The sequence below is a fragment of the Gobius niger genome (genome assembly GCF_951799975.1).
Source record: "Gobius niger genome assembly, chromosome: 2".
NCBI classification, from domain to species: Eukaryota; Metazoa; Chordata; class Actinopteri; order Gobiiformes; family Gobiidae; genus Gobius; species Gobius niger.
Genome location: NC_136853.1, coordinates 25,653,429 through 25,678,581, shown reverse-complemented (window position 1 = coordinate 25,678,581; position 25,153 = coordinate 25,653,429). Strand labels below are relative to the sequence as shown.

The 25,153-nt window shown below is 43.2% G+C and overlaps 1 protein-coding gene across 3 annotated transcripts; it reads right to left on the bottom strand.

Moving 5' to 3' along the window:
* Nucleotides 1–2,063: 2,063 nt before the first annotated feature.
* On the bottom strand, nucleotides 2,064–25,128 carry mctp1b (multiple C2 domains, transmembrane 1b). Of its 3 annotated transcripts, none has more exons than XM_079552095.1 (21): nucleotides 24,466–25,128; nucleotides 19,547–19,670; nucleotides 19,339–19,481; nucleotides 19,174–19,253; nucleotides 10,800–10,923; nucleotides 9,841–9,879; nucleotides 9,172–9,339; nucleotides 8,961–9,091; nucleotides 8,058–8,244; nucleotides 7,897–7,990; nucleotides 7,722–7,824; nucleotides 7,324–7,426; nucleotides 7,138–7,239; nucleotides 6,523–6,597; nucleotides 5,468–5,587; nucleotides 5,291–5,401; nucleotides 4,503–4,556; nucleotides 4,330–4,439; nucleotides 4,138–4,247; nucleotides 3,947–4,044; nucleotides 2,064–2,362 (listed from the first exon to the last, which is right to left on the bottom strand). In XM_079552095.1, the coding sequence occupies exons 1-21, from the start codon at nucleotides 24,931–24,933 to the stop codon at nucleotides 2,291–2,293; spliced, it is 2,616 nt and encodes an 871-aa protein (XP_079408221.1). In that variant the 5' UTR covers nucleotides 24,934–25,128; the 3' UTR covers nucleotides 2,064–2,290. The 3 variants fall into 3 exon arrangements, with proteins under 3 accessions (XP_079408221.1, XP_079408222.1, XP_079408223.1); XM_079552096.1 differs by having other exon boundaries at nucleotides 9,172–9,336; XM_079552097.1 differs by lacking the exon at nucleotides 9,841–9,879.
* Between the last annotated feature and the right edge of the window lie 25 nt (nucleotides 25,129–25,153).

Sequence of the window (25,153 nt, the reverse complement as noted above, 5' to 3'; positions counted from 1 at the left end):
CACGTGACATCACTAGTTACATTTACTCAACTACATGTACTCAAGTAACTTTATAAAGTATTTTCAAGTTGTTTTTCATGCAGTACTTTTTTACTTGTGAGTAAAATGAGAATGAAGTATCTATACTGTTACTTGAGTAAAACAGCGCCACTGTCATTTTGATGCATAAAAAAAAACATGACTCAAACCTTTAACCTCATTCAAGCAATATTTTCTCCAAATACTTTTTTTTTTACTCTTACTTGAGTAAATATTTTGGCTACACTCCCCACCTCTGGTCACAGACTGAACTTTCTCCATATGAGACGCAGTGAACCGTGACAGCCCGGTCTTTCTTGGAACAATGCAGAACAGTGAGATTACCTACTGTGACTTAGGCCTGACCTTTTGGACGAGATACAATAAGCTCTGTTGTGTTTGTTCATAGGGTGATAAGGCATTCACACACACAATTCATACTCAACTCAGTGACACAGTCCTGATTTCTCTTCAGCCTCAGACCCACATAACAGCTCGGCTAAAGCAAAACTCAGCCCAGTGTGTTGAAGTGTATCTGCTGTTCCTGTGACACTGTTACAAAAAGGCAGATATGAAAACTGCAGACTTGCTCCCCCTGCTGACCACAAAGATATTGCTCTACGGCACACGGCTGGCAATAATACACTTTATTACAATCAATGTCATGGAGAGTGATTGCATGGTAATTGTACAATAAACATAGGGAAACACGTCCTTGAAATATATATTTTAATGACTGAAAGACTTGAGACTCTCCACATACATGCAAAATACACATTACGTCCTTCTTCACAAACATGCTGTTCATTTGTACAAGAATTAAACAGTGACTGAGCAGAAATTCATTCATGTTTAGTTCGTCATGTGACTTTGTGTGTGAGATGTATGAAACCAACTGGAGGGAAAGTAAATCTTTCTCCTACACCAATGAATATGTAAAATCTAATGTAAAGCAGTGATTCTCAACTGGTGGATCGGGAACCAAAAGTGGGTTGCAGAATCGTTTTCGTCGGGTCGCGAGCCTTTTCCAGGGAACTTTTTTTTTCATCTGAAACCGCAACTGTTTAGGTTATTGTGTTGTTTCAATGATAATTTCAGTCTTAAAGCAGTGACATTTTTAGTCAAAGTGATGTTTCTGACGACTAAAATTGGATTAAAACTAAATTAAAAGTGTTTCATATAACTATGACTAAAATGTCCAGATATTTTAGTCGACTAAGTGAAAATGAAAAGGAGAAACTAAAATCATCCAAACGTCTATTGACAGTCTGAAAGAGCCTCATATCATGTAAATTCACTGCCAAAGGAACAGCTCTGAGCAGCTCCATGAAGCAAAGGACCTGATTAAATATGACTATAATGAATATTATAAATGCAAAGTCGACTAAATTTGTCTTAAATTCATTTGACTAAAACTAGACTAAAATTTTTTTTTGCCGAAATCTTGACTAAAATTTAATTGAATTTTCGTCAAAATACTAAGACTTAAACTAAATAAAAATATGTAGTCAAAAGTAACACTGTCTTAAAGGCATATCTACTGCCTGTTCAGTAAAAAAACCTCTGTGGAAAAGCCATACCACTTGAGAACCACTGCTCTAAACTGTTGATTTAAAGCCGATTCTGACAACCAGCATGGTGGATTTGTGCAAATACAGGCCACAGACACCGGGCTAACGTGGGTACAAAGATGGTGCATAGCAAACATTCTGCCTGTTCATTGAGATGTTCAGTAATACTACACTGTCAGCGATACAGTCAATATGAAACACCATATACATGCAGCTGTATATGCGTACGCTCCTGATATTGTGATTGAAAACAACTTTCTTGGGATGCAAAAAATCCCATGCAGCAATTACACACACCTTTGAAGAGGCATGCCTTACAACACACTCATGCATTGACATTTTACACAGTTAGTGCTTGATATAGTGCAGTATGAAAAATAAACATGTCCAAAACCACATCATTTCTTTTGGTCATTATTTTTTCCAAGATTGAAAAAATAAATTTGTTTTCTTCAACAGAATGTATTTAAAAAACAAAAAAAGGACAATACAATAAGCATACACCAGCACAATACAAACAAAAATAAATAGGTAAATAAAATAAAGCTGAAATCACCAATGCCCTCTCCTCTCTTTTAAAAATCCTGACTTTATCCTGACATTGTCCTGAAGAGGGTGCATGTGTGAGTTTGGCTTAAGTTACAGTGTTTCCCATGTTGGTGCCTTTCGAGAGAGGAATATGATGCCAGGAGTGGGGGGGGTTAGCTTGGATTAGGCCGTCTGCGCTTGTTGGGACTTTGTCCAGGGTCCACTTTGAGCTCACGATGCTGCATCTAATCACAAACACAAATCCAGCACGTTATGATTTCAGGAACACAGTCACTCTCATTAGCCTTTCAGAACCATTGCATCGATAAGTGTTTCCGAACCTTTTTTGTCTCACATACGGCCGTGAGGCATTAATGTACACTTCAAGTACCCCTTAACTTGAGGAGCCTGCCAAGATTTTAACATAATGAGCAACTAAGCATAGATTATTCAGTGGCTATATAGTAAAGTGTTATGTTCAAAGTATAGTCCCCGCACCCCTGGTTGGGAAACACTGGCATAGATGACTTGGACAGCCGTTTGTGATGGGCTGAAGACAGAGCCCATGAGAATTCTACAGGAGTGAAGATAATACTGTGCAGACAATATAGTTCCCCTTTGAACCCGCTTAGAAAATCGACATGTTTAATTTTGTGTAACTATACTTGGATCGTGTAACTACGTAACCGTATTTAAAGGGATATTTCAGGATTTTTGACATAGGGCCTCATTTCCTAGTTATCCAGAGTGTTGCTGATTTCTGGAGGTATTTTTTTTTGTAATTCAAGCAGTTCTTATATTTGAAGAGTTACGTGGCGCTAGGCTTGTGCTAGGCTAGCGCAGTTCTATGGTATCAGCTAGCCTGCATTAAAAACAGTCTGACCCGCTCCACAGTGCACCTGAGGCAGATCACTTATAACGCCAGACTAACCATATAAATGTCTGTGTTGATAGAATAATTTTGGGGATATAACTGACCTTGCATCACATGAATGATCGCATTTTGAGGGACTATTTCCTAGCAGATCACTCCGCCGCTGCGTAGCTTATACAACCACGAAGCTGATGCTGCTCAAATATAAGGTATTTTAAATGCAAAATGGTTCAAATGATTCTATCGACACAGACATTTATATGGTTAGTCTGGTGTTATAAGTGATTTGCCTCAGGTGCTCTGTGGAGCGGGTCAGACTGTTTTTAATGCAGGCTAGCTGATATCGTAGAAATGCGCTAGCCTTGCACTAGCCTAGCGCCACGTAACTCTTCAAATATAAGAACTGCTTGAATTACAAAAAAATATCTTCAGAGATTAGCAACACTCTGGATAACTGGGAAATGTGGCCCTATGTCAATAATCCTGAAATATCCCTTTAAGTAGGGAAAACGTGGAAGAGCTTGGTCGCTTCTGACTTCACCCCCGTTTGGCCCCATAGAGGAGAGGAGGAGAGGCTGAATGCTAACAACATCTTTGGTGTTTTTGCGTGACTGAGCACACGTGTAAAAACCAGACAGGTACGCATCAACTCGTCTAAGCTCAGGTAAGAGCATATCTCAGTATGGAAAAATGGTGGTCTATTCCTTTATCATGCCTCCAGTGGGTTTGAAAAGTTTTCCCTAAAGATGAAATGTAGTTGAAATACTGCAATCTTATGTCTTTTAGAGTAATCAGTTAGTATCACGCAGACTTTGTGGAGGTGTTCCTGGGCCATGGTGAACTGCATTACATTTTATTTGAATCTGAACCTGAGGGAACTGGGATTCACCACTACCATCTGAGCCTTTGTAACCCCACTATTATCAGGCAGCCTATCGGTACGTTCTCTACTTACCACTTGTACGTCTGAGGGCACTCTTGAAAGGAAGTCAAGCAGCTCATTGTTGTCGATCATGTATGGATCCCGGAGCTTCTTTGTAAATTTATTTACTCCTGAAGAAAGTAAACATCATCAAAACTGATTGTCCACAAAGTCATTACTCTGCAGTTTTGAGCCCAAAGTTTGGGTGTGTTTAGAAGACGCACCCCACGTGAGCACAAGGTATCTCAGAGGTATGAGGTAGAGAAGAACTGTGGCCAAACATAAGGCAGCGATCGCCAACCAAGTGAGAAAAGGCACTGTCCAGTTAATTGTGCTACAAAGCAAAAAGAGCAGGTTTAGATGCTAAAAAGTGCTGGATATGGGGGAAAAAAAACAAGAACTCCAGAAATACTAACTTTTTGATCCTTTCTCCAAATGACGCCACTTCATCCAGGGCATTCTGCACACTAATAAACACATCCTGGATTGCATAGAGTTTATCCATAAAACCTTTAGGTTCTGATTCCTGAAGACAAGATCAATGTGTTATAAACATCACATGCAAAACAGATCATGACATGTATATTACCTTATCATCTTTGTCTTCCTCCTCATCTTCCCACTCAAACATGGCTTCTACTGACTGTGGAATAGAGATTCATTCATTCACTAATCAACAACCAATGAGATTAGAGTATTTTCTCCAGTTTGGCTTTACCCAAATCTAAAAGTGTTTTGAAAAAAGCATCAAAAATAGCAACAAAAACAAGAAAAGAAAAGCAAGATGAAAATGCAACAAAAAAAGAATCAAAAAGTGACGCAAAAAAACCCTCAAAAGAGCAACAAAAATGTGGCAAAAAAGTGATGAAAGTGCAGCAAAAATGTGACAAAAACTCAATAAAAAAGCCCAAATAAAAATCAACAAAAGAGCAACAAAAAAGCGATATGGGGCAACAAAACAAACTTCACAAAAAAGTGACAAAAACTCAGTAGCAAAAGTGAGAAAAAAGTGACGACAACATGGCAACAACGCAAGGAAAAAGATCCGTTTAGATCAGTTTTGTAGGTCTTAGCTTTCAAATGAGGCGTTACAGTGTCCTAGAGGCTGCGAGAACCAGTCGAGCAGCTTTTAGATTTGGGTAAAGCCGAACTGGAGAAAATGCACTCGGGTAAGGCAGGGGTTCAAAGGTTAAGAGTTTTAAAGACAGCCTTGTCTGTGTATGTTTCCTCCGGGTGCTCCGGTTTCTCCTACCGGCGATGGAAGTCACCCCACCCCCTTACAATGCCGGTTCATTTGTGATTATGCTGCAACTTCATAATAAATAAGGGGCGCCCAAACCTTTGCCCAAATCTAAATATCGATTTCTCATTTCTCACTGTGTCCGAAGTGTCCCTGTTCATGGAGAAGAAGTAGTTCCAGATGAGCAGCAGCAGCAGGAAGAAGGGCAGCATGTACAGCTCAAAGTTCCACACCACCACCACAAACAGCTGCGGGGAAGGCAAGACTGTAAACAACATCTGACGTGAAGAAAATATGCACTTGTTAGAGCATACCACAAAGGAAATGAGGCTCCTCTGTGCAGACTCCCATTCAAAGCAGCTGTTGATGTAAGTCCCGTAACTAAAGAGGACCATGATGCACCTCTTCACACGATTGAAGTTCTGCTGCAGCAACTGAGGGGGACAAAAATGAGAAGCAGTCATTTGTTTGTGTTTTATCTAAACACACGCTGCCTGGTTCTTCTCTGATTTCGCCAAGAACATTGGATTAGATCATTAGAGCGTGTTCAGCATCAGGTGGAGTTCAGATGGGAATGAACGAAAACGCAACCAAAAAGTAATGAAAAAAGTGACAAAAACTCAACAAAAATGTGACAAAAACTCAACAAAAAATGTGACAAAAACTCAATAAAAAATGTGACAAAAACTCAACAAAAAATGTGACAAAGACTCAACAAAAATGTGCAGCGGTAAAGTGACAAAAAGAAACAAAAAAAACAGTTTTGTAGGTCTTTAGTTTTCAAATGAGGCTTTGCACTGCGGCTGAGAGCTCCGAGAAGCTTTTAGATTTGGCTAAAACCAAAATGGGCTCAGTTAAAGCAGAACTAAGTAACTCATGTCCCTAGAGGCCATAAGAGCCATTGCAGGTGTCGTAGCATGTTACGTTTTTTTTACTCATTAATTGTCCGTTAGAGTAAATAGTACGCTGACAGACAAAGGATGAGAGGGATATTGTACATTGTACCCAAGCACACAATGGAGATATTTTTTTTCACTCAAACTTGGCTGTAAATACTGCTAAAGTGGCGTTAGCCCGCAGTTAGCTTTGCCCGTTAGCCTGTAAGCCTCGTCTTCGTGATTCCATTAGTGTGTATTGCGCCTCCAACCCGTGGGCAGGAAAGTTGTTAGGGTGGTTTTCTGGCCAGAGACACCAGGGGAGATGAAACACTCCCATTAATCATCCCATTAACACTTATATTATCCCCAGAGGGACTAGGAAAAGGATTTATTGAGGTAGGTTTGTTCTTCTATAAGGCGGGGGGGGGTAAGAGGTTAAATGTCCAGGAAATGGGTTTTGTTTTTGGCTTCCGTGATGACGTTCCGCACACCTGCTTCGAGACTTTCTGTTCCTCTTCGATGTATTTCTGCTCTGCTGGTACAACTGTCCTAAAAGCTGCCTTCACCTGAGAAAAGCCACAAAATAGAAGTGAGTGCCATGGAAAAAACAGACAAAAAAAGACAAAACTATACTTTATTTTCAAATATTTATTTTATTTCCTAAATTTTATCAAGCAAAACATTAAAGCAGTACTAAGTAACTCTTCCCCCTAGAGGCCATAAGCGCAACTGCAGGTGTAGTAGCAAGTTACGATTTTTTAACTTATTAAATGTCTTGGAGAGTAAATACGACGCTGACAGGAAAGGCGAAGGGAGAGAGGGTTACTGTGCACCCAATTATACAATGGAAATATTTTTTTTCACTCAAATTTGGCTGTAAATACTGTTTAAAGTGACGTTAGCCCGCAGTTAGCTTTGCCCGTCAAGTTGCAAACATGGTTTTCTGGCCAGAGACACCAGGGGGAGATGAAAGACCCTCCAATCATCCCATTAACACTTGTATTACCCCCACAGGGGCTACGAAAAGGATTTATTAAGGTAAACACGTTACTTAGTACTGCTTTAAGAATTTTTATTTACAAATCGGCCTAAATATCAACACCTACCTTGTTGTAGATCACGTCAATTTCCAGAAAAATAAGGCCTTTGGTGGGCCCGGTCAGCTGCTTGTTTTTTAATGCATACCCCTTTTGTTCACCATTTTGAATCTGAAATGGTCACAGTGATATGACAGTGTTTATAAACCACTTGACAAGAACAGAAAAGATCAAGTTGGATGAAGCTTCACTCACTCGTAACAATGGGATGGCTACTTTCCCCAAAAAGTCAGCACTTCTGTCTCTGTCTTCATCAAACACGGTCACCTCCAACACTGCGTGGATGTCCTTCACATTACTGACATAAACATAAACATGTTAATATTTTATTTAAACATACGTGAGGGATAATGCCCGACTCTTATTCCATTGTATAAACGGGATAATGCCCTCCTAAGTGTCCATTATCAGAAATAACTGGACGACGCGGAGTGGAGGACCAGTTATTTCTGATAATGGACACTTGTTGGTCCCACAAACTGAAACTGTTCATTGGGGCATGTTTGCTTTTTTTTTTGGCAGTACTGGAAACACAATCCAGTATTCACCGAGACCGTGGTATAAATACATTTACTGTGCAACGATAGACTTACAATGTAAAGACTTTGTTCCACTCTGGGTTGAGGTTCTTATAAACAGTATGTGTTTGTAATCTGTCGTTATTCAACTCCAAAACACAGAATGGGTCACTTTTACCTGAAAAAGACAAGACCAGTTACACCCAACCATAAGTGAGTCTGGACAAAAGTGTAAAACAGAAGTACTGACCAGTAACATCTGCAGCCATGAGGCCTTCTGCCCTCATCACCTTCACCTGCACAATGCCGACGTCTTTTATATTAGACAATGATTTAAACACACCCTTGAAGGAGAGATGATTTATTAATTACACACTCCACCAGTATTTGTGTGGACTGATGCTTGCTTACATATCGCTGGAGTATGTCTCTGTGCTCTTGAGGGTCATCCAGTGGAGTGAGTGAAAGATCAGCAATGGAAACGTGCGTTGAGGCTGTCAGCGTGACCAGAAGGACCAAGAGCCCCCGAGTCTCCTCTAGAGGGAGCTCTAGATGATGAGTCCGCTCCTTGGCAAGAGTGGACAGGTCCAGCTGACAACTGGAAAACACAAAAACAGGGACGTGAACAAAGTATGTTTAAAATTGAAACAATGAAACAAAATCAACCTCTTCACCCCCGCCTGAACCGAGCATATTCTGTCCAGAGCATATTACCCTCTAAAAGCGTCTTGAGTAAAGTGTAAAAAATAGCGACAAAAACACGGATGAAAGCGCGAGAAAAAAGTGGCAAAAGAGCGACAAAAACATGCCGGAAAAACAATTAAAAAGCAACAAAAACATGTTAAAAAAAAAAGTGTTAAATGAGCAATGAAAAAAGCTATGAAAAAATAAAAATAAATACAAAAATACAATAAATAAAACTACAAAGAAAAACCCCCAAAACGCTTTGAAAATCTGTCTGTCTGTCTGTCTGCTTGTGTGTGTGTGTGTGTCTGTTGTCTGTCTGTCTGTCTGTCTGTCTGTCTGTCTGTCTGCCTGCCTGTCGTAAGATTTGGGTAAAAATGGAGACTATGCGCTCGGTTTAGGCGGGTGGTTATGAGGTTAACTGTCTGTTGTTGTCTGTCTGTCTGTCTGTCTGTCTGTCTGTCTGTCTGTCTGTGTGTGTGTGTGTGTGTGTGTGTGTGTGCGTGCGTGTGTGTGCGTGTGTGTGTGTGCGTGTGTGTGTGTGCGTGTGTGTATGTGTCTGTTGTCTGTGTGTCTGTCTGTCTGTCTGTCTGTCTCCTCCTCAGTAAGTCAGTGAGCAAAAGCACTTACCGCCCAATAAAGTCATCCCTGCGTCCTGTGTCTCTGTCCCAAACTGTGATCTCCAGCACCTCTCCAGTCTCCTCATACAGGTGCATGTCAAACTGCTCCCTCCACTGGGGATTCAGAGTCTTTGGCACCGTCTACAACCCCCGACACACACATACAAATATATATTTTATATCATTGTCACCAAAAGGAGCTATGTTGTGCTTCGTGTCACCTTGCTCTTGTACTTCTGATGCCCCAGTCTAAACCTGGCGTACGGGTCACTCAGTCCATTCGGGTCCATGGGAGTGAGATTTTTACCTTCTATTAGCGCAATACTGACAATCCCCCGCCAGAGCTGCGATTTACGATGCAACTCCGACAGACGTGTGGACTGCTGCTGCTAGTTCACACGCAGAGACAGGAAACACAGGCACAGAAACAGGAAACACACGCCATGTTTTAGCATCAAATCTAAACACAAGTTACAGAACCTTAAACTATAAAAGCATCATTTGGGGATTTTTGCTTTATTTCAGAATACTCATGCATATACTCATATACAGAGTGTTTTTTTTTTTCCTATTGGCCTAAAATGATTATATATCTGGCCATTAAAAGCGGTTAAGCCTTGAAAAAAGCAAATGAACTATGGCACTACATTGATAGACAAAATAAACGTCTACATTTATCTATTTGACATTAATAACATAGGCATATCTTATATCGTAATGGCAGAGCAGCTGGGTAATGCAGCAGCTACATCACGAACATGTAAAACAACAAAAAATATATAAAGAAAAAACGTCCACATCAGCACAGAGATGAAACATGCACGGACGGCAAAACAAATGAGAATATCTGCACAAACAGAGGGCAGTCACATGGTTACAACTTCCTTTACCTTAGTCGACCGTTTCCAGGATCTCCTGAGCAGCATGGTCTGAACATACATAAACATGAGTGCATTTGGCCATAGTCTGTTTGAATCTAGTTTTAGACTATTATAACCACTAGAGGGAACCAAGGAGCTACTACAGAGACGGCTCAGAGCTCTACTCCAAAGCACTATGTATGTTTAATCTCTTAACACCCGCCTGAACCGAGCACATTTTCTCCAATTCGGCTTTTACCCAAGAGAGAAAAAAAGGGTCAAAATAGCGACAAAAATGAGATGAAAACGAGGATGAAAATGCAAAAAAAGAGTGACAAAAATGAATGAAAAAGTGACAAAAAAGCAATAGAAAAGGGACAAAAACACAACATAACAGTGACGAAACACAGCAACAAAAGAATAACAAGAAAGTGATTTTGATCTGTTTTATAGGTCTTAGCTTTCAAATGAGGCGTTACACTGGCCTAAAGGCTGTAACCTTTTTTTATTTGGGTAAAGCTGAACTGGAGAAAACGCACTTGGTTTCTTTTTTTGTAGTGATCCTTTAAGATTAAAATGTATTTGATTAAAATACAATGACGCAAAAAAATAACAACAGCATAGGACAAATTTAAATGTTGCTGCAGCAATTTCTATAATTGATTTCAGTCTGTTTTATTCATCAGGCACGAGCCGCAGATGCAAGTTTTGGATCCCAAGGCTCCAAAAATAAACCTCGGTCTCTGACACATCATTTCAACTAAAAAAATCCTTAAAGATTATTTCTGTGGATTGTGGGAAGGATTCTATTAAGTACATGCTATCTATACATCTACGACACTCACTTTATTCACATACGGTTTCCATCGATAGGTCTTAAGCTCAAGGTGCTGTAGAAAGTAAGTAGCCCTGTCGTTAGCATTTTTGGCTGCACTGCTTAGTCCAGTGGGTATTTGATCAATAAGAACAACATGTGAAAAGCAACATACCATAGAGTCCCGCCGGTCCTCTAGGGGACTGTCTTTCGGGATGAGGGTGACACTGAGCTCCAAACTGCCCAGGTCTGCATCTGGAAGGTGAGGGTCCTTCAAAGGCAAAATGATGGGGATTGTCCTGAAATGAGGATAACGGACATGCATTTGTGTAGGTTTATCACATTCCTTTTCTAATTTGTACATTGTATTCACCACTTTTCATACTTATAATGACTATTGTGCGCTGAAACAATGTTAAAGGGATATTTCAGGATTTTTGACATAGGGCCTCATTTCCTAGTTATCCAGAGTGTTGGTCTTTTTTTGTAATTCATGCAGTTCTTATATTTGAAGAGTTTTCGTGGTGCTAGGCTAGTGCTAGTGCTGGGCTAGTGCATTTCTACGGTATCAGCTAGCCTGCATTAAAAACAGTCTGACCCGCTCCACAGAGCACCTGAGGCAAATCACTTAAAACGCCAGACTAACCATATAAATGTCTGTGTTGATAGAATAATTTTTGTAATATAACTGACCTTGCATCACATGAATGATCGCATTTTGAGGGACTATTTTCTAGCAGATCACTCCGCCACTGCGCGGCTTATACAACCACGAAGCTGATGCTGCTCAAATATAAGTTATTTTAAATGCAAAATGGTTAAAATTATTCTATCGACACAGACATTTATATGGGTAGTCTGGCGTTATAAGTGATTTGCCTCAGGTGCACTGTGGAGCGGGTCAGACTGTTTTTAATGCAGGCTACTAGTTACCATAGACATGTGTTGTCAGCCCATTCTCGACAAAGTATTTAAGCGCTTTCTTATTGTTGGTAAATGGTTCACTGTAAATAACAGTATTTATTCATCTTTTCGCTAAATTAAACACTGTCTTTGTATAATTGAAACCGGAAGCGCGTCCATCACGTGACCTGTTTATGCTAGTTTAAAAGAGCTAGGCCCACAGCCTCAGGGCAGAAGCTGTGGCGCAGTAGTCAGGCCGTGGCCTAAGCCTCGTTACATCTGGGACGTGTAAGTGTCGTTTTATCTGTTTGTCCATTTTAACTTAATCCATAGTACGCTAAACTATTTTATTCTTTATTCACAGGGGACCTATGTTTACCCTTTTCTTTTCTGTACTATTTGAGCTCGAAATAAACTTTGAAAAGCCAACTGATTCTCCCTGGTGATTTCGAGGGGGCAACAAAATCTTGGTGTTTCTGCCCGGTTGGATTAAGTTTGTGGATGACCTGGATCGCAACCGTGGATTGTGGCTACCGGAGCGCGTGTGTGGACTATATTCGTGAGTGGAATACGCTACGAGAGACGCCAACACGAAGCTATCACGGAGCTAATGCTAACGGAAGCTAGGTCAAGGAAGACGACACAACCCACCGCAAGTCACGATCAAAGCCAAGGTAAAAGACTTTCCAATCATGCCAGACTTTAACGAACAAGTGTCTGAATGGGAAAATATGCTGGAAGAAATCGAGGGAAAGCTAATTGCCTTACCTGCTTCGGAACTTCTTAAAATATGCACTACACTTGAAATCAATGTTGAAGATGAAGAAAAAAAACTCACCTCGCAAATTGAGAAGGCTAATTCTGCAGCATTTGGAGTGTGAGGATGTCACGTCGCTTGAAGATGGAGGAATGTCATTGTTATTGGAAATAAATGACAGCATTGATGAACTGAGAAAAACGCTGTCTACGTCTGGTCCCACGTCGCCACGCCGCCCTCTGGCGGACACAGCTGGTACTGCGCCCAGCAACACGGAACCTGTGGTAAGACCACGCACCTCTGCCACCACGCTTACTGCCGCTAATATTTTGTCTGAAAGAACTCAAACTGTTGTTCACCCAATGTATAGAAAAGACTTGAAAATTAATGGACAAATTGGTGAACATAATCAAACGGATAAGCTGGGATATGCAAGTTTAGAAAGACAAATTACAAAAGCATTAAAGAAGGGATATGATGAATGCGAAATTATTGATGCAGTCCTTCAAGCTATGATTCCAGAAACAAAACTGCGAAGTTATCTGGAAAGTAGAGATGATCTGTCATTGAAAGCTCTGAAACAAATATTGCGGACTCATTTTGTTGAAAAAGATGCTAATGAGCTGTACCACTCCTTAACTCGTGCTGCACAAGATCACGGAGAGACTCCAGTCCAGTTTTTAGTTCGAGCTATGGACTTGAGGCAACAGATACTCTTTGCTTCAGAGAGAGCAGACACTGGCTTGAAGTACAGCCCAGAGCTCATCCAAAATCAGTTTTTGCAAACCATACTTACCGGACTTCAAGATGACACCATCCGTATTGACTTAAAGCCATATTTGCAAAAGCCGAGAGTAACTGATGAAGTTCTGCTGGAGAAAATGACCGCCGCCTACAACCTGGAGATGGAGAGGAAGGGCAAGCTGTCAAGCAAATCCAGAGCCAAGGTGTTAGCGGTGAGTAATGATCCACATTTCACTGATTCAGAGAGCAGCAGTTATGACAGTAACTCTACCAGTTATAAAAAGCAAAAGTTTGAAAAACGTGACACATTGATGGAGAAAGTAGACCAGGGGAACAAAGCAATCTGTGAAGCCATTCAGAATCTCACCACTCAGCTGTCAAGCCTGCACCAGCCACCCGGACAACCACCACCATGGGGACAAGCCAGCCACAGCTACAACAGACCACCGCCAAGGACACGCCCCAACCGGCAGTGTCACCAGTGCCAGCGGACCAATCCAGGGGGGAAATGCGACCACTGCTACAAGTGTGGGAGCATAGACCACTGGGCCGTTGGTTGCCGCAGAGCGCCTAGGAACACCACAGCCTCCACCAACAAGATCGAAACCAGCGTACATCTTGGTAAGAACACAGACATATTCTACACTACAGCGCCCCTCACTGGTAAACAACATCAAACTGCTAAGCTGGTGGGGAGGAGGTGCCTTGTTCGAGCCACAATGAACAATGTTGACACCAAAGTGCTGTGGGACACTGGCTCACAAGTGTCCATTATTGGAGATGAGTGGAAGCAGAGACACTTACCCCATGTTACTGTGAGGCCTGTGGAAGAGTTACTGGAAGAAGGAGGGCTGGATCTGTCCGCAGCAAATGGGACAAAGATTCCATATCAGGGCTGGATTGAAGTGAAGTTTGCACTGTCACAAGATGCTGTTGCTGGGATGAGTGATGAACCAGTAGTTGTTCCTATCTTAGTCGCCTCTACAGATCTGGAACGTCCTATTATTGGATTTAATGTAATTGAGGAGCTGGCTTTGGCAAATGAGGGTCTTGGAAGCTGTTTTCCTTCTGGTCACATGGTAAGGAGATTTTGTTCAGCACTTGATGTGGGTCAGGAAACTGCGAGGGCTGTTCTAACTGTTTTACAGAAGCAGTCACCTGAAAACAACCCCCACATTGCTCGTCTGGGAAGAATGCCAGTTACTGTCCCAAAGAGGAACGCCATCCAAGTGCAATGCAACTACCTACAGCAAGGTTTGCTCTGTGGAACTCACGTCGTGTTGGAGCCTAATCCAGAGACACCGTGGCCCACAGGACTCAAAGTAAGAGAGCAGCTCATTCAACATCAAGAGAATACGAGGATTAAGGTAACTGTTGAAAACACAACAGACTGTGATATTACTCTTTGTGGCCGCACAACGCTTGGCTGGTTACACAGTGTTGATGCTGTTTATCCACTAGAGCCCAAGTCACCAGAGGGCAGTGCCACATCCTCACCGGAGCAGCCCAGTCAAGCACCACAGAGGGAGCCCTGGGTCCCGCCTGTAGATCTGAGTCACCTCTCGGCAGAGCAGCAGCACAGAGTTCGTCAGATGCTGGTGGAGGAGGGTGACGTGTTTGCCAGAGATGAGTGGGATGCTGGTTGTGTCACTGGTTTGCAAATGGACATTAATTTGAAAGACTCTGTTCCTGTCCAGAGAACATACAATGCCATACCCCGACACCTGTATCAGGAAGTCAAGGCTCACATTCAGGATTTGTTGAGTAGAGGTTGGGTTCAAAAGTCCTATTCCTCTTACTCTTCACCGGTAGTCTGCGTCAGGAAAAAGGACGGCACTCTCCGGTTATGCATTGATTACAGGCTGCTGAATGAGAAGACCTGGCCAGACCGTCATCCCATCCCCAGGATCCAAGAAATCCTGGAAAACTTGGGTGGAAACTCCTGGTTCACCGTCCTGGACCAGGGCAAAGCATACCACCAAGGCTTCATGAGCGAGAAGAGCAGACCATACACAGCCTTTATTACACCATGGGGACTCTATGAGTGGACCAGGATCCCTTTTGGCCTCTCAAATGCCCCGGCTGCTTTTCAACGCCACATGGAGGGATGCCTGGGAGATCTGAGGGATGAAGTCTGTGTGCCCTATCTGGATGATGTCCTTGTTTTCAGCCGCACATTTGACCAACATGTGGAAAACGTCAGACAAGTCCTGCGGCGACAGAGCGCCTGTGGGATGAAGCTGAGGGCCGAAAAATGTGAGTTGTTTAAGCCACAAGTAACTTATGTTGGTCGAGTGATCTCTGCAGAAGGATACAGGATGAACCCAAGAGAGGTGGAGGCAGTAAAGGCGCTCACGTACCAGACCCCAGCTACAGTGAGAGAGGTGAGGAAGCTCCTGGGATTCTTGAGCTACTACAGAGCTTACATCCAGGACTTCTCCAGGACTGCAAAGCCACTGTATGAGCTGCTGGCAAAGCCCAAAGGTGAGCCAAAACACTGCCACAAAAAGGGGACAAAACATTCAGGTGCTCAGCTCCCACCCTCCTCTCCGGTTCAGTGGACAGAAATACACAGAGCAGTTTTAGAGACGCTTGTGAACCAACTTACAAATCCACCTGTTATGGCATATCCAGACCTCGAGCAGCCTTTCATTCTCCATGTTGACGCCTCAGAGCAAGGGCTCGGTGCTGTGCTGTACCAGCGACAAGATGGCGCACTGAGAGTGATTGGCTACGGATCCAGAACCCTGACGCCTGCAGAGAAGAACTACAAGTTGCACTCAGGAAAACTGGAATTCCTCGCACTGAAATGGGCCATCACAGAGCGTTTCCGTGACTACCTGTTCCACGCGCCACACTTCACAGTCTACAGTGACAATAACCCACTCACTTACGTTACCAAGTCGGCAAAACTCAACGCCACGGGTCACCGCTGGGTTGCAGAGCTGGCAGACTATAGATTCACACTCAAATACAGACCTGGAACAGCTAACACAGATGCTGACTTTCTCTCTCGCAGACCTAAGCCCATCAAAACCATCATGCAGGAGTGCACGGAAGAGTGTGAGCCGGAGGTCATGGACAGCATCTGTAAAGCAGTCAAAAGCAGCCAAACAGGTGAGATCAACTGGATTTCTGCTGTCACCTGTAATGTGGATGTCCTACCACCAGATGGCAGTGCTGTACCACCCCTTCAGCCCTTCTCCATCCAAGACATCCAGGCCCAGCAGAATGCAGATCCAGCCATCCAGAGGGTCTCCAACCTGAAAAGAGAAAACGCTTACCTGAAGTACAGAGACAAAGCTGCAGAGAGTGAGCAAGTCCGGGTTCTCCTGAGAGAATGGCCAAAGCTGCAGCTGGGTGAAGATGGACTCCTGTGGAGGAAGACCAACAACAGGCTGCAACTGGTGGTGCCAGAGCCCTTGAAGCCCCTGGTGTACAAGTACCTCCATGAGGAGATGGGACACTTGGGTGCTGACCGGATGGTGGCCCTGGCCCGAGAGCGCTTCTTTTGGCCAAAAATGAGGCAGGAGATGGAGCACTACGTTACACGTGTCTGCAGCTGCATCAAAAACAAAAGGCCCAACAGAGTCACAAGGACACCACTTCAAAGCATTGAAACTTCTGCACCATTCGAGATGGTCTCAATAGACTTTTTACATCTGGAGAAAAGCAACGGAGGGGAAGAGTATATCCTGGTTTTAGTGGACCATTTCACTAAATACGCTCAGGCCTACGCAACCAAAGACAAGGCCGGGAAAACTGCTGCCAGAAAGCTGTTTGACGAATTTATCCCACGCTTTGGGTTCCCATCCAGGATCCACCACGACCAAGGGAGAGAGTTTGAGAACCAGCTGTTTCGGAAGCTCCAGGAATATGGTGGTATTCAACACTCTCGCACTACACCTTACCACCCCCAAGCTAACCCTGCCGAACGTTTTAACAGGACTCTGTTGAGTATGCTGCGGACACTGGAGGAGACACAAAAGGCCAGATGGAAGGAGCACCTCAACAAAGTAGTTCATGCCTACAACTCCACCATCCACGAGGCGACAGGGTACTCCCCTTTCTTCTTGCTTTTTGGACGTGAACCAACCCTCCCAGTTGACCTCTTGTTTCCCAAGAAGCTCGGTGACGCAGAGAAACAGACCCCTGCTGGCTATGCGGAGAAGTGGAGAGAGGCAATGCAGGAAGCCTATTCCATTGCCCTGACGAACATGAGGAAGTCTGCAAAAAAGGGCCAAGATTATTACAATCAGCGCGCCTGGAGCTCCACGCTGAACCCGGGTGACCATGTATTGGTGAGAAATCTCACGCCTCGAGGTGGTCCGGGGAAGCTCCGCAGTCACTGGGAGGACACTGTCCATGTGGTGAGGGAGAGCAAAGGCCCTGGAAGCCCTGTCTATGTGGTTGAGCCTCTGAATGCTGTAGGGAGAAGACGTGTGCTGCACAGAAACTTACTCTTACCTTGTCCTTACCTGGTTGAACCAGCGCCTGTCGTCCCCAACCCTAAAAGGAGAAGCAGGAGAACCAGAACGTCGCCAGGAAGAGGGACAAGTGTTAAGTGCAACATCCAGCCTGCAGGTACAGAGAGCTCTAGTGAGGAAGACTACCATCTCGTCATGCCACCCCAACCCGTTTTTCAGCCGCTCAATCCAACTGCCAGAGAGTTCCAACCGAGAGTCCCCACTCCAAGACAGCCGGAACAGGGAGCTGCACCTGCTGAGGAGAGAGCTGAAGTGGTGATCCTGATCCCAGAGGTTGACCCTGAGCCGGAGCCAGAGCCAGTACAGGAAGCGGATTCATCTGAGCGAGAGGCATCCTCCTCTGACTCCTCGGAGGGACCTGCAAGACCTGTCAGAACCAGACTGCCCAGGCGCGTGTACACCTACGACCAGCTCGGTGAGCCCACGGTTCGGGAAGTGCAGACCTGTCCTGTCGGTGTGTCCAAACCAGCGAGGGTCCGAGACTGCTTCTTCAGCACCTCGGCCAACCTATATCCTTTTTAATTCCCAGTCGTAATGCAGTAGTAACATGCACTTTATGTACCTGCTAATTGAGTTGCACTTTGCACTTTGCACTTTAAAGTATGTGGCTTGTGTGCAATAGAGATATGTGCAATAGTAGTAAATGTACTTTAATTATGGTTTAAGTAGTACATGCTATTTGTTAAGTTGATTTGCTATGCTGCTACAAAATCTTGGGTAGAAGGTATTTTCCTTGAGTCACTTCTGAAGATTCTGGGGCCCACCAATGCTTCAACGGACTATCTACCCAAATACGGAAATGGACCGTTAAACCTGTGTGTACCGCCGTGCCAAAGGACTCCTGGATAACGGACACTATTCATTTAGCCTGGACTCTTTTGTGAAGTATTGTTGTGGTTCAAATTGTTTATTTGCTACAATTTATGGTTTAAGTCAAGTAAGACCCCCCAGTAGGATTAAGGGAATGTTGGTTTAACATTATTTTTAGTGGGGGAGGGTGTTGTCAGCCCATTCTCGACAAAGTATTTAAGCGCTTTCTTATTGTTGGTAAATGGTTCACTGTAAATAACAGTATTTATTCATCTTTTCGCTAAATTAAACACTGTCTTTGTATAATTGAAACCGGAAGCGCGTCCATCACGTGACCTGTTTATGCTAGTTTAAAAGAGCTAGGCCCACAGCCTCAGGGCAGAAGCTGTGGCGCAGTAGTCGGGCCGTGGCCTAAGCCTCGTTACATCTGGGACGTGTAAGTGTCGTTTTATCTGTTTGTCCATTTTAACTTAATCCATAGTACGCTAAACTATTTTATTCTTTATTCACAGGGGACCTATGTTTACCCTTTTCTTTTCTGTACTATTTGAGCTCGAAATAAACTTTGAAAAGCCAACTGATTCTCCCTGGTGATTTCGAGGGGGCAACACATGCGCTAGCTTAGCACTAGCCTAGCACCACGTAACTCTTCAAATATAAGAACTGCATGAATTACCAAAAAATATATCTCCAGAAATCAGCAACACTCTGGATAACTAGGAAATGAGGCCCTATGGCAAAAATCCTGAAATATCCTTTTAAGTTCTCCCACTGGCACAGGGTTATTTACGGTTAGAGTAGAAACAGTGTGTTTTAATGATGTGGCTCGACACTTGGACCTGTCTTACCTTTGCTGTTCTAAAGACTCCAGGTACAGGTAAGCTGAACCCATGAAATCGTCTTGGAGACCAAAATCATAGTCAAAAACCTTGTGATGAAACAAAACGCTGCTTTTATGGCCATTTTTTTTTTAGGAAATGGAAAAGAACAAACAAACGTTGCACATGCTTTACCTTAATATACAAAGGTTCTGATAAGGTGTCGAGTATCAGCGTCGTCTTCTCGTCCCACACAGGGTTCAGGTTTTTGTGGATGGTTTTACTCTTGAACACTTCTTTACCACTGAGCTTGAACTTCACATAAGGATCACTGGTTCCTAGATGAAGAAATCCACAGATCAGCCAGAAAACAGAGAAAAGGAATATTCAGGTTGCAGTTTACCTCCTCGGTCTCGAATGGCGAGGTTGTGGCCCCTCTTCAGCACAACCTCCAGCTTGTACATCCCAGCGCCTGACAATCGATCCTGAGTGCTCCCGGCTCCAGCTCCACTGGCGGCTCCCACCCCCTAAAAAACACTTTTGTTACAAAAAGCAGCACAAAAGATTTAAAAACTGATGAAGAGCTTGTCTAAACTTGTAATTCGGCGCATGAACGCAGTTTTAAATGAAAGGATAGAACAAGCCGTCTCTGTTGTGACTGAATCAGCGGCTGCTTACCACTAACACTGCAATGTCTAATTCAACTTGCAACTAGTCTCTGGAGTGACGACGAACAGGAAATTACATGAGAGTAGCTTCCTCCCATACCACCAAAGTGCTGTTTAGCTGATATTCTGTCCATTTATTTGCAACCTTTCTCCCACTGCGGCCGCTTCACCTCTGGTCTCACCAGAGCACCAACTCTGCACATTTCACAGTACTTTGATTCAATTGTAATGCACTGATATCTCATTTCTTCTATAGATTTTATAAAAGCCTAACAATGATGCGGGAACAGGTGAAGGAAGGAGAACTTTATTTGCCACAAAGTGCTTTACATGAGACTATTTTAGATTCAGTTTTCCCTGGGGAAGCACTGTCGCGACAGCACACGTCTGACCGTCATGCATTCACACACACACTACGCAGACACGGGGAGAACATGCAAACTCCACACAGAAAGGCCCCGTGTTCAGGAGGGAATCGAACCCGGGACCTTCTAGTTGTAACCCGCTGTGCAACCGTGCCGCCAAGGTAAATGTGACCAGTTAGACACACGCTTTCATACGCTTGTTTCGTAATAAACTGCAATTACAGGCTGTGACAACGTCTGCAGTGCAATAGTAAACTTTCAAGACCAATGAAACCCTGCCTTGCAGCGATATCAGCCAACATAATAATGGAAGGGGAGCTGATCTTATTCATATTCTATGTCTTTTATTGATTTGTTAGAAATTTGTTTATCAACAGATAGATTGATAGGACAGATATTCATGCACTACCTACTAAGGGATGGTAAACTATGTATGTTGCAACAAAATCCATGGCATTTAATAATCTGGGGATCAATGAATCTATCTATCTATCTATCTATCTATCTATCTATCTATCTATCTATCTATCTATCTATCTATCTATCTATTTATCTATCTATCTATCTATCTATCTATTTATCTATCTATCTATCATGTTCTGGAAGTGTTTAGTGAAGTATCAGGTCAGTGATACCTGCTCTCATCTGATAGATCAGACTTGTGCCTCCAACATAACCATTTTCAGTATAATTAGCCTTTCATCTTCATCTTAACATCTAAATATGCATTTGTTGGTCAGAGGTAGTTTTAGATTGAAGAATATCTACAACAGTTTAACATGACTGAACAGATGTCAAATCCTGCTGATATTACAGACAGATAAGAAACACACATTAAAAGTAATCCACTCAAGATTAACTCGTCCATCATGTGAACTCTGAACTACTACTACCATGTAGAATCTAATGTTTCTTTGGATGTAACAACATAATTTCAGAACCTAATGGTGACAGCACCAGACAAACCAACCACAATGACCTCAATGTGTGCAAACACACGCACAAACCTGATGTAAACAGGCTGAGGGGAACCTGGGTGATCTGACACTATTCTCATCCCTGTACTTTGCTTCCTGATTTAGTGTCACACGGCTTAATCCACAGTAAGCTGCTTGTTAACTCATGCAGTCCAGTTATTCCTGTAACATACATGCTGGCCATTCATGGGTGAACTACTTGGCTTTTGGTTTTAGGCCATATAAAGCATTCACCTTAAAACATTCTTAATATAAAAGGAATCACTTTAGGACATACAGGTCAGCCTCATGATGAGACATTTTCAGTTTGGTAAAGCCTGAACCTCAACTGTTTTCCAACTATCATTGAGGTAGATTATTCTGGATGGTGCAACTATGTGAGTTTTAATGTCTCCATTCAGCATCCCATATATTTCCTTCATACTACTACTACATTACCACAACCTCCATATACAACAGATTTATATCCATTGTTACAGAGCTCCTGACAGCAGACACTTTGGCAGCACTCTTACTGTATATCTTATTCACAGCAACACTCCCTAACATGGCGCTCCGGCCTCAAGAGAGCATTACCATCAATAATGATCAATCAATACAAGCAAAGAGAGAGCAATGAAGGCACAAACAGACCGCCGTGTGCATCTCGAGATCCACACACTGTTCACAACACCCACAACGAAGTGCAAAGGTGCAATAACTGGAAGCGAGCAAGCAATGCTGAGTCTGACGATGCCTCTGCAAGAATTGGTGTCAGTAAGAGGCCCAAAATAAGAAGTGTGGATATCTGAAAGGGCCATTCAAAGTGAAGTGCGGAAACTGACCTACTCGGCAAATAGAGAGGACAGTGGTTTATTGGGGACCCCAGTTAGGGATATCCCAAAAGAAAAGAACCCAGCGCAATGCCCATTCACTTACTTGGTGTATGGCAAAAGTAGCATAATGCCTTTATTTAACTTAAAACCACATTGCTAAATTTTTCAGGTAATAAGTTGCTGCAAAACTGATGAATAAACAATCCTGCCATCAACACTAAACATGCTCCTAATGATCAGCTGGACAAAACTATAATTATAAATGTGTCATGACAATAAAGCATTTGGAAGAAGACCTAATGTTTCATGGTTCACTTCCTGTAGTCAAGACAAACAGCACCTGCTGGTGATGTCCCCACTCGCAGCAAAGTTACGAGTCAAGTCTGAGGAGAGGCAAGCCCACTGAAAAGTTTGACCTACCTGGTATGTTTGGCAAACATACAACCTTCTATTTTATTCATTGTGGCAACTAAGGAGAAAAGACAAGACTCTACAAAAAACGCATGGAACCACTTCAATTTGGCTAAAGTCCCCCCAAGCAGCAATAAAGCAGCGCTCTCACCGACAGAAGGCGTCCACATCTGGAGAGCAGGAAGGACTCATCAGCTGAAGCACAGCGGAGCAAGCCACGTATTGCATGATGGGACTCTGCCGCCGAGGCCTCGTTTATAAAACGATCCAGGGTCAGTCACAGCACAGCGATTTGTATAAAGGCAATGGGGTTGGAAAGGGTCAAATATATAAAGGATATAGGAACACGAGGGAAGACTCAGCATTCAGACACAAATCTGCATCTAGGTCCATACAAACACAGTTAATGAAAAACAAGCCTCATCAGCAGCCATGTGTAAGCAGAGACTGTGATGAAAAGGTGTGACAGTTGTAAGAAGGAAGTGGGTGGAGCCAACAGAGATCCCTGATTGGTTAGGAGCTAATCCTTCTGTGAGTGTGCCTTATAAGAGGTTACAAAGGTGTAACCACAGGTCAAAGAAACTACAGTAATTCAACACAGCAGACCAACAAAGACATGTTACTGTGTCCTTGTACAGTGTCCTTGGCTGTTTTGAGAGGCGCTTTCAAATAAAATGCATAATAATAATAATAATTTATTATTATCATTATTATTATTATTATTATTATTATTATTATTATTATTATTATTATTATTATTAATAGAAGAATTGTGACCGGCCTCACATCAAAAAGAATCTGGTGTCGATGCCCATGTCGGTGTCATCTACCATGAAACACAGGCTATGATGGAAGAGTCTCCAGATGGATAAAAGCAAAAAATCTGAGTTGCAAAAATAACTCCAAGGCTCTCTGATGATTCAAAGTTATAAAGCCTTTATATTTGACATGGCGTATTCAATTAAAAATGCTCCAACACGCTTCAGCTCCATGGAGCCTTCCTCAGGGTGTGCAGAACAGACACATAATGGGTTCCCTCTGGAGGCAGGACTTCCCACAGAGGAGATTCTGAATCTCAGTGCACTCCTGATTAAATAAAGAGCAATGTTGAACAGTACTTGGTTTATGACGACACAGCCATACTTTTTCAGAACACATGTTACATTATTTGTCATTTAGAACAATCAAACCCAATAATGTTCTCGTCCATTACAGGCGGGAGAACCAAATAACTTTATCTCATGCTTTCTAGTCCAAATGTTCTCATATTAAAAGGTTAAATATAAAACACAAATAACAAATCCAATTTTAGGAAATCAAATGCCAGTATTTGTGATGTTCTATTTCTATTTATTAAGTAGGATAAAAAAAGAAAAAAGTTTTTTTAAGAGGTAAGAGGTTTAATTGTTTCATGTTTTGTAATTGTTGTTGGCATTATACACCTTGCCCAGGGACAACAGTTGAAAACTCGCTTTGCAGCTGATACTGACATTTGCAGAAATGTTCATTAATGTGTGCTGCCCCTGTCAAATAAACTACTAATAATAATAAAACCTAACTGCATATTCAGAAGGGTCTCACTTCATTGTGATTGCTTATGTCCATGTTGTCGCTCACTCCGAGCACGTGGAGGCTGATCAGTGGGAGTGAGTGGGAGAAAGTTACTCTGATCAGTGTCACCCAATCACAACATGACGATATTAGGGCAACCAAAATGATTGGTGGTCACATGATCAGTGCAGGAATTTTACATCCCAACCCAATCAGAATAAAATGTTAAGTCTATAGTCTGCCTTTATGTTGCAAACACAGGGATGTAGTGGTCAGACAAATTGCTAATAGTCAAAGTAAAGGATTATTTAGGAAAGGACATATAGCACATTTCACATGGTCACAAATCGCCTCACATTAGACAAACTGAAGAGAATGGGGAGTGCACTATGACTCATGCTACACTTGGATGCTCCACAAAGTATCACAAAGATGGCAGCTGCCCTAAGTTCATCACTGTGGAGTAGGCAGGCTTCATTTTAACACCATGTGGTGCAACATTAGATCTGTGTAGCCCCTGCAGCAGTCTACACACCTGTGCTTCGTCCTGGTTCTCCAGCTGTGCTTGTGGATCTCCCGCCTCGCCTGCACCGCTGGCCCCATGGCTCAGGGGGTCCGACAGCCCGTCCATGCGCTCAGAGCCCAGGGACGAGCTCTTGTGGTGGCAGTGCACCAGCTGTGACACAGTCGGCTTGTTCGGGCTACTGGAAGGTCGATTTGGGCAAGGATGTGCCTGCGGTTTGTCGCAGGCTGGAGCGCCCGCATGTTGATCCGCTCCAGAGAAGAGTAGGTCGGGCTGCGAGGAAGAAATCACCCGGTCCAAAGCAGCGCTCTGCTTCCATTTAATCTTCTTGAACATCCGCATTCCCCGCTCCTTTTTTTCCTCGGATTCTCTGGTCCCCAGTTTAGGACTAAGCAGCGGTTTTGCTTTGGCTTGAAACTGTTTCCAGATCGTATTCTGGTGGGACGAACCCTCGCGCTCATCCCCGTCGCCCCGCTCCATTTGCAGTTCAGGCTGGAGCGGTCACAATTGAGGGACTGCTGGAGTAAACGCTCATAATGCCCCCGTGGTCTCCTCCAGCTCAAGCATTTACGAGCTGAGGCAGGGCTCAGTCCGTGAAAACACAGCGTTTCAGGAACACAGACAGGGCAGGCCGACCAGCCTCTTTGCAGAAACCGAGCACAGTCCTCCCGCCTCACCAGTGCACACATGCATGAGCCAA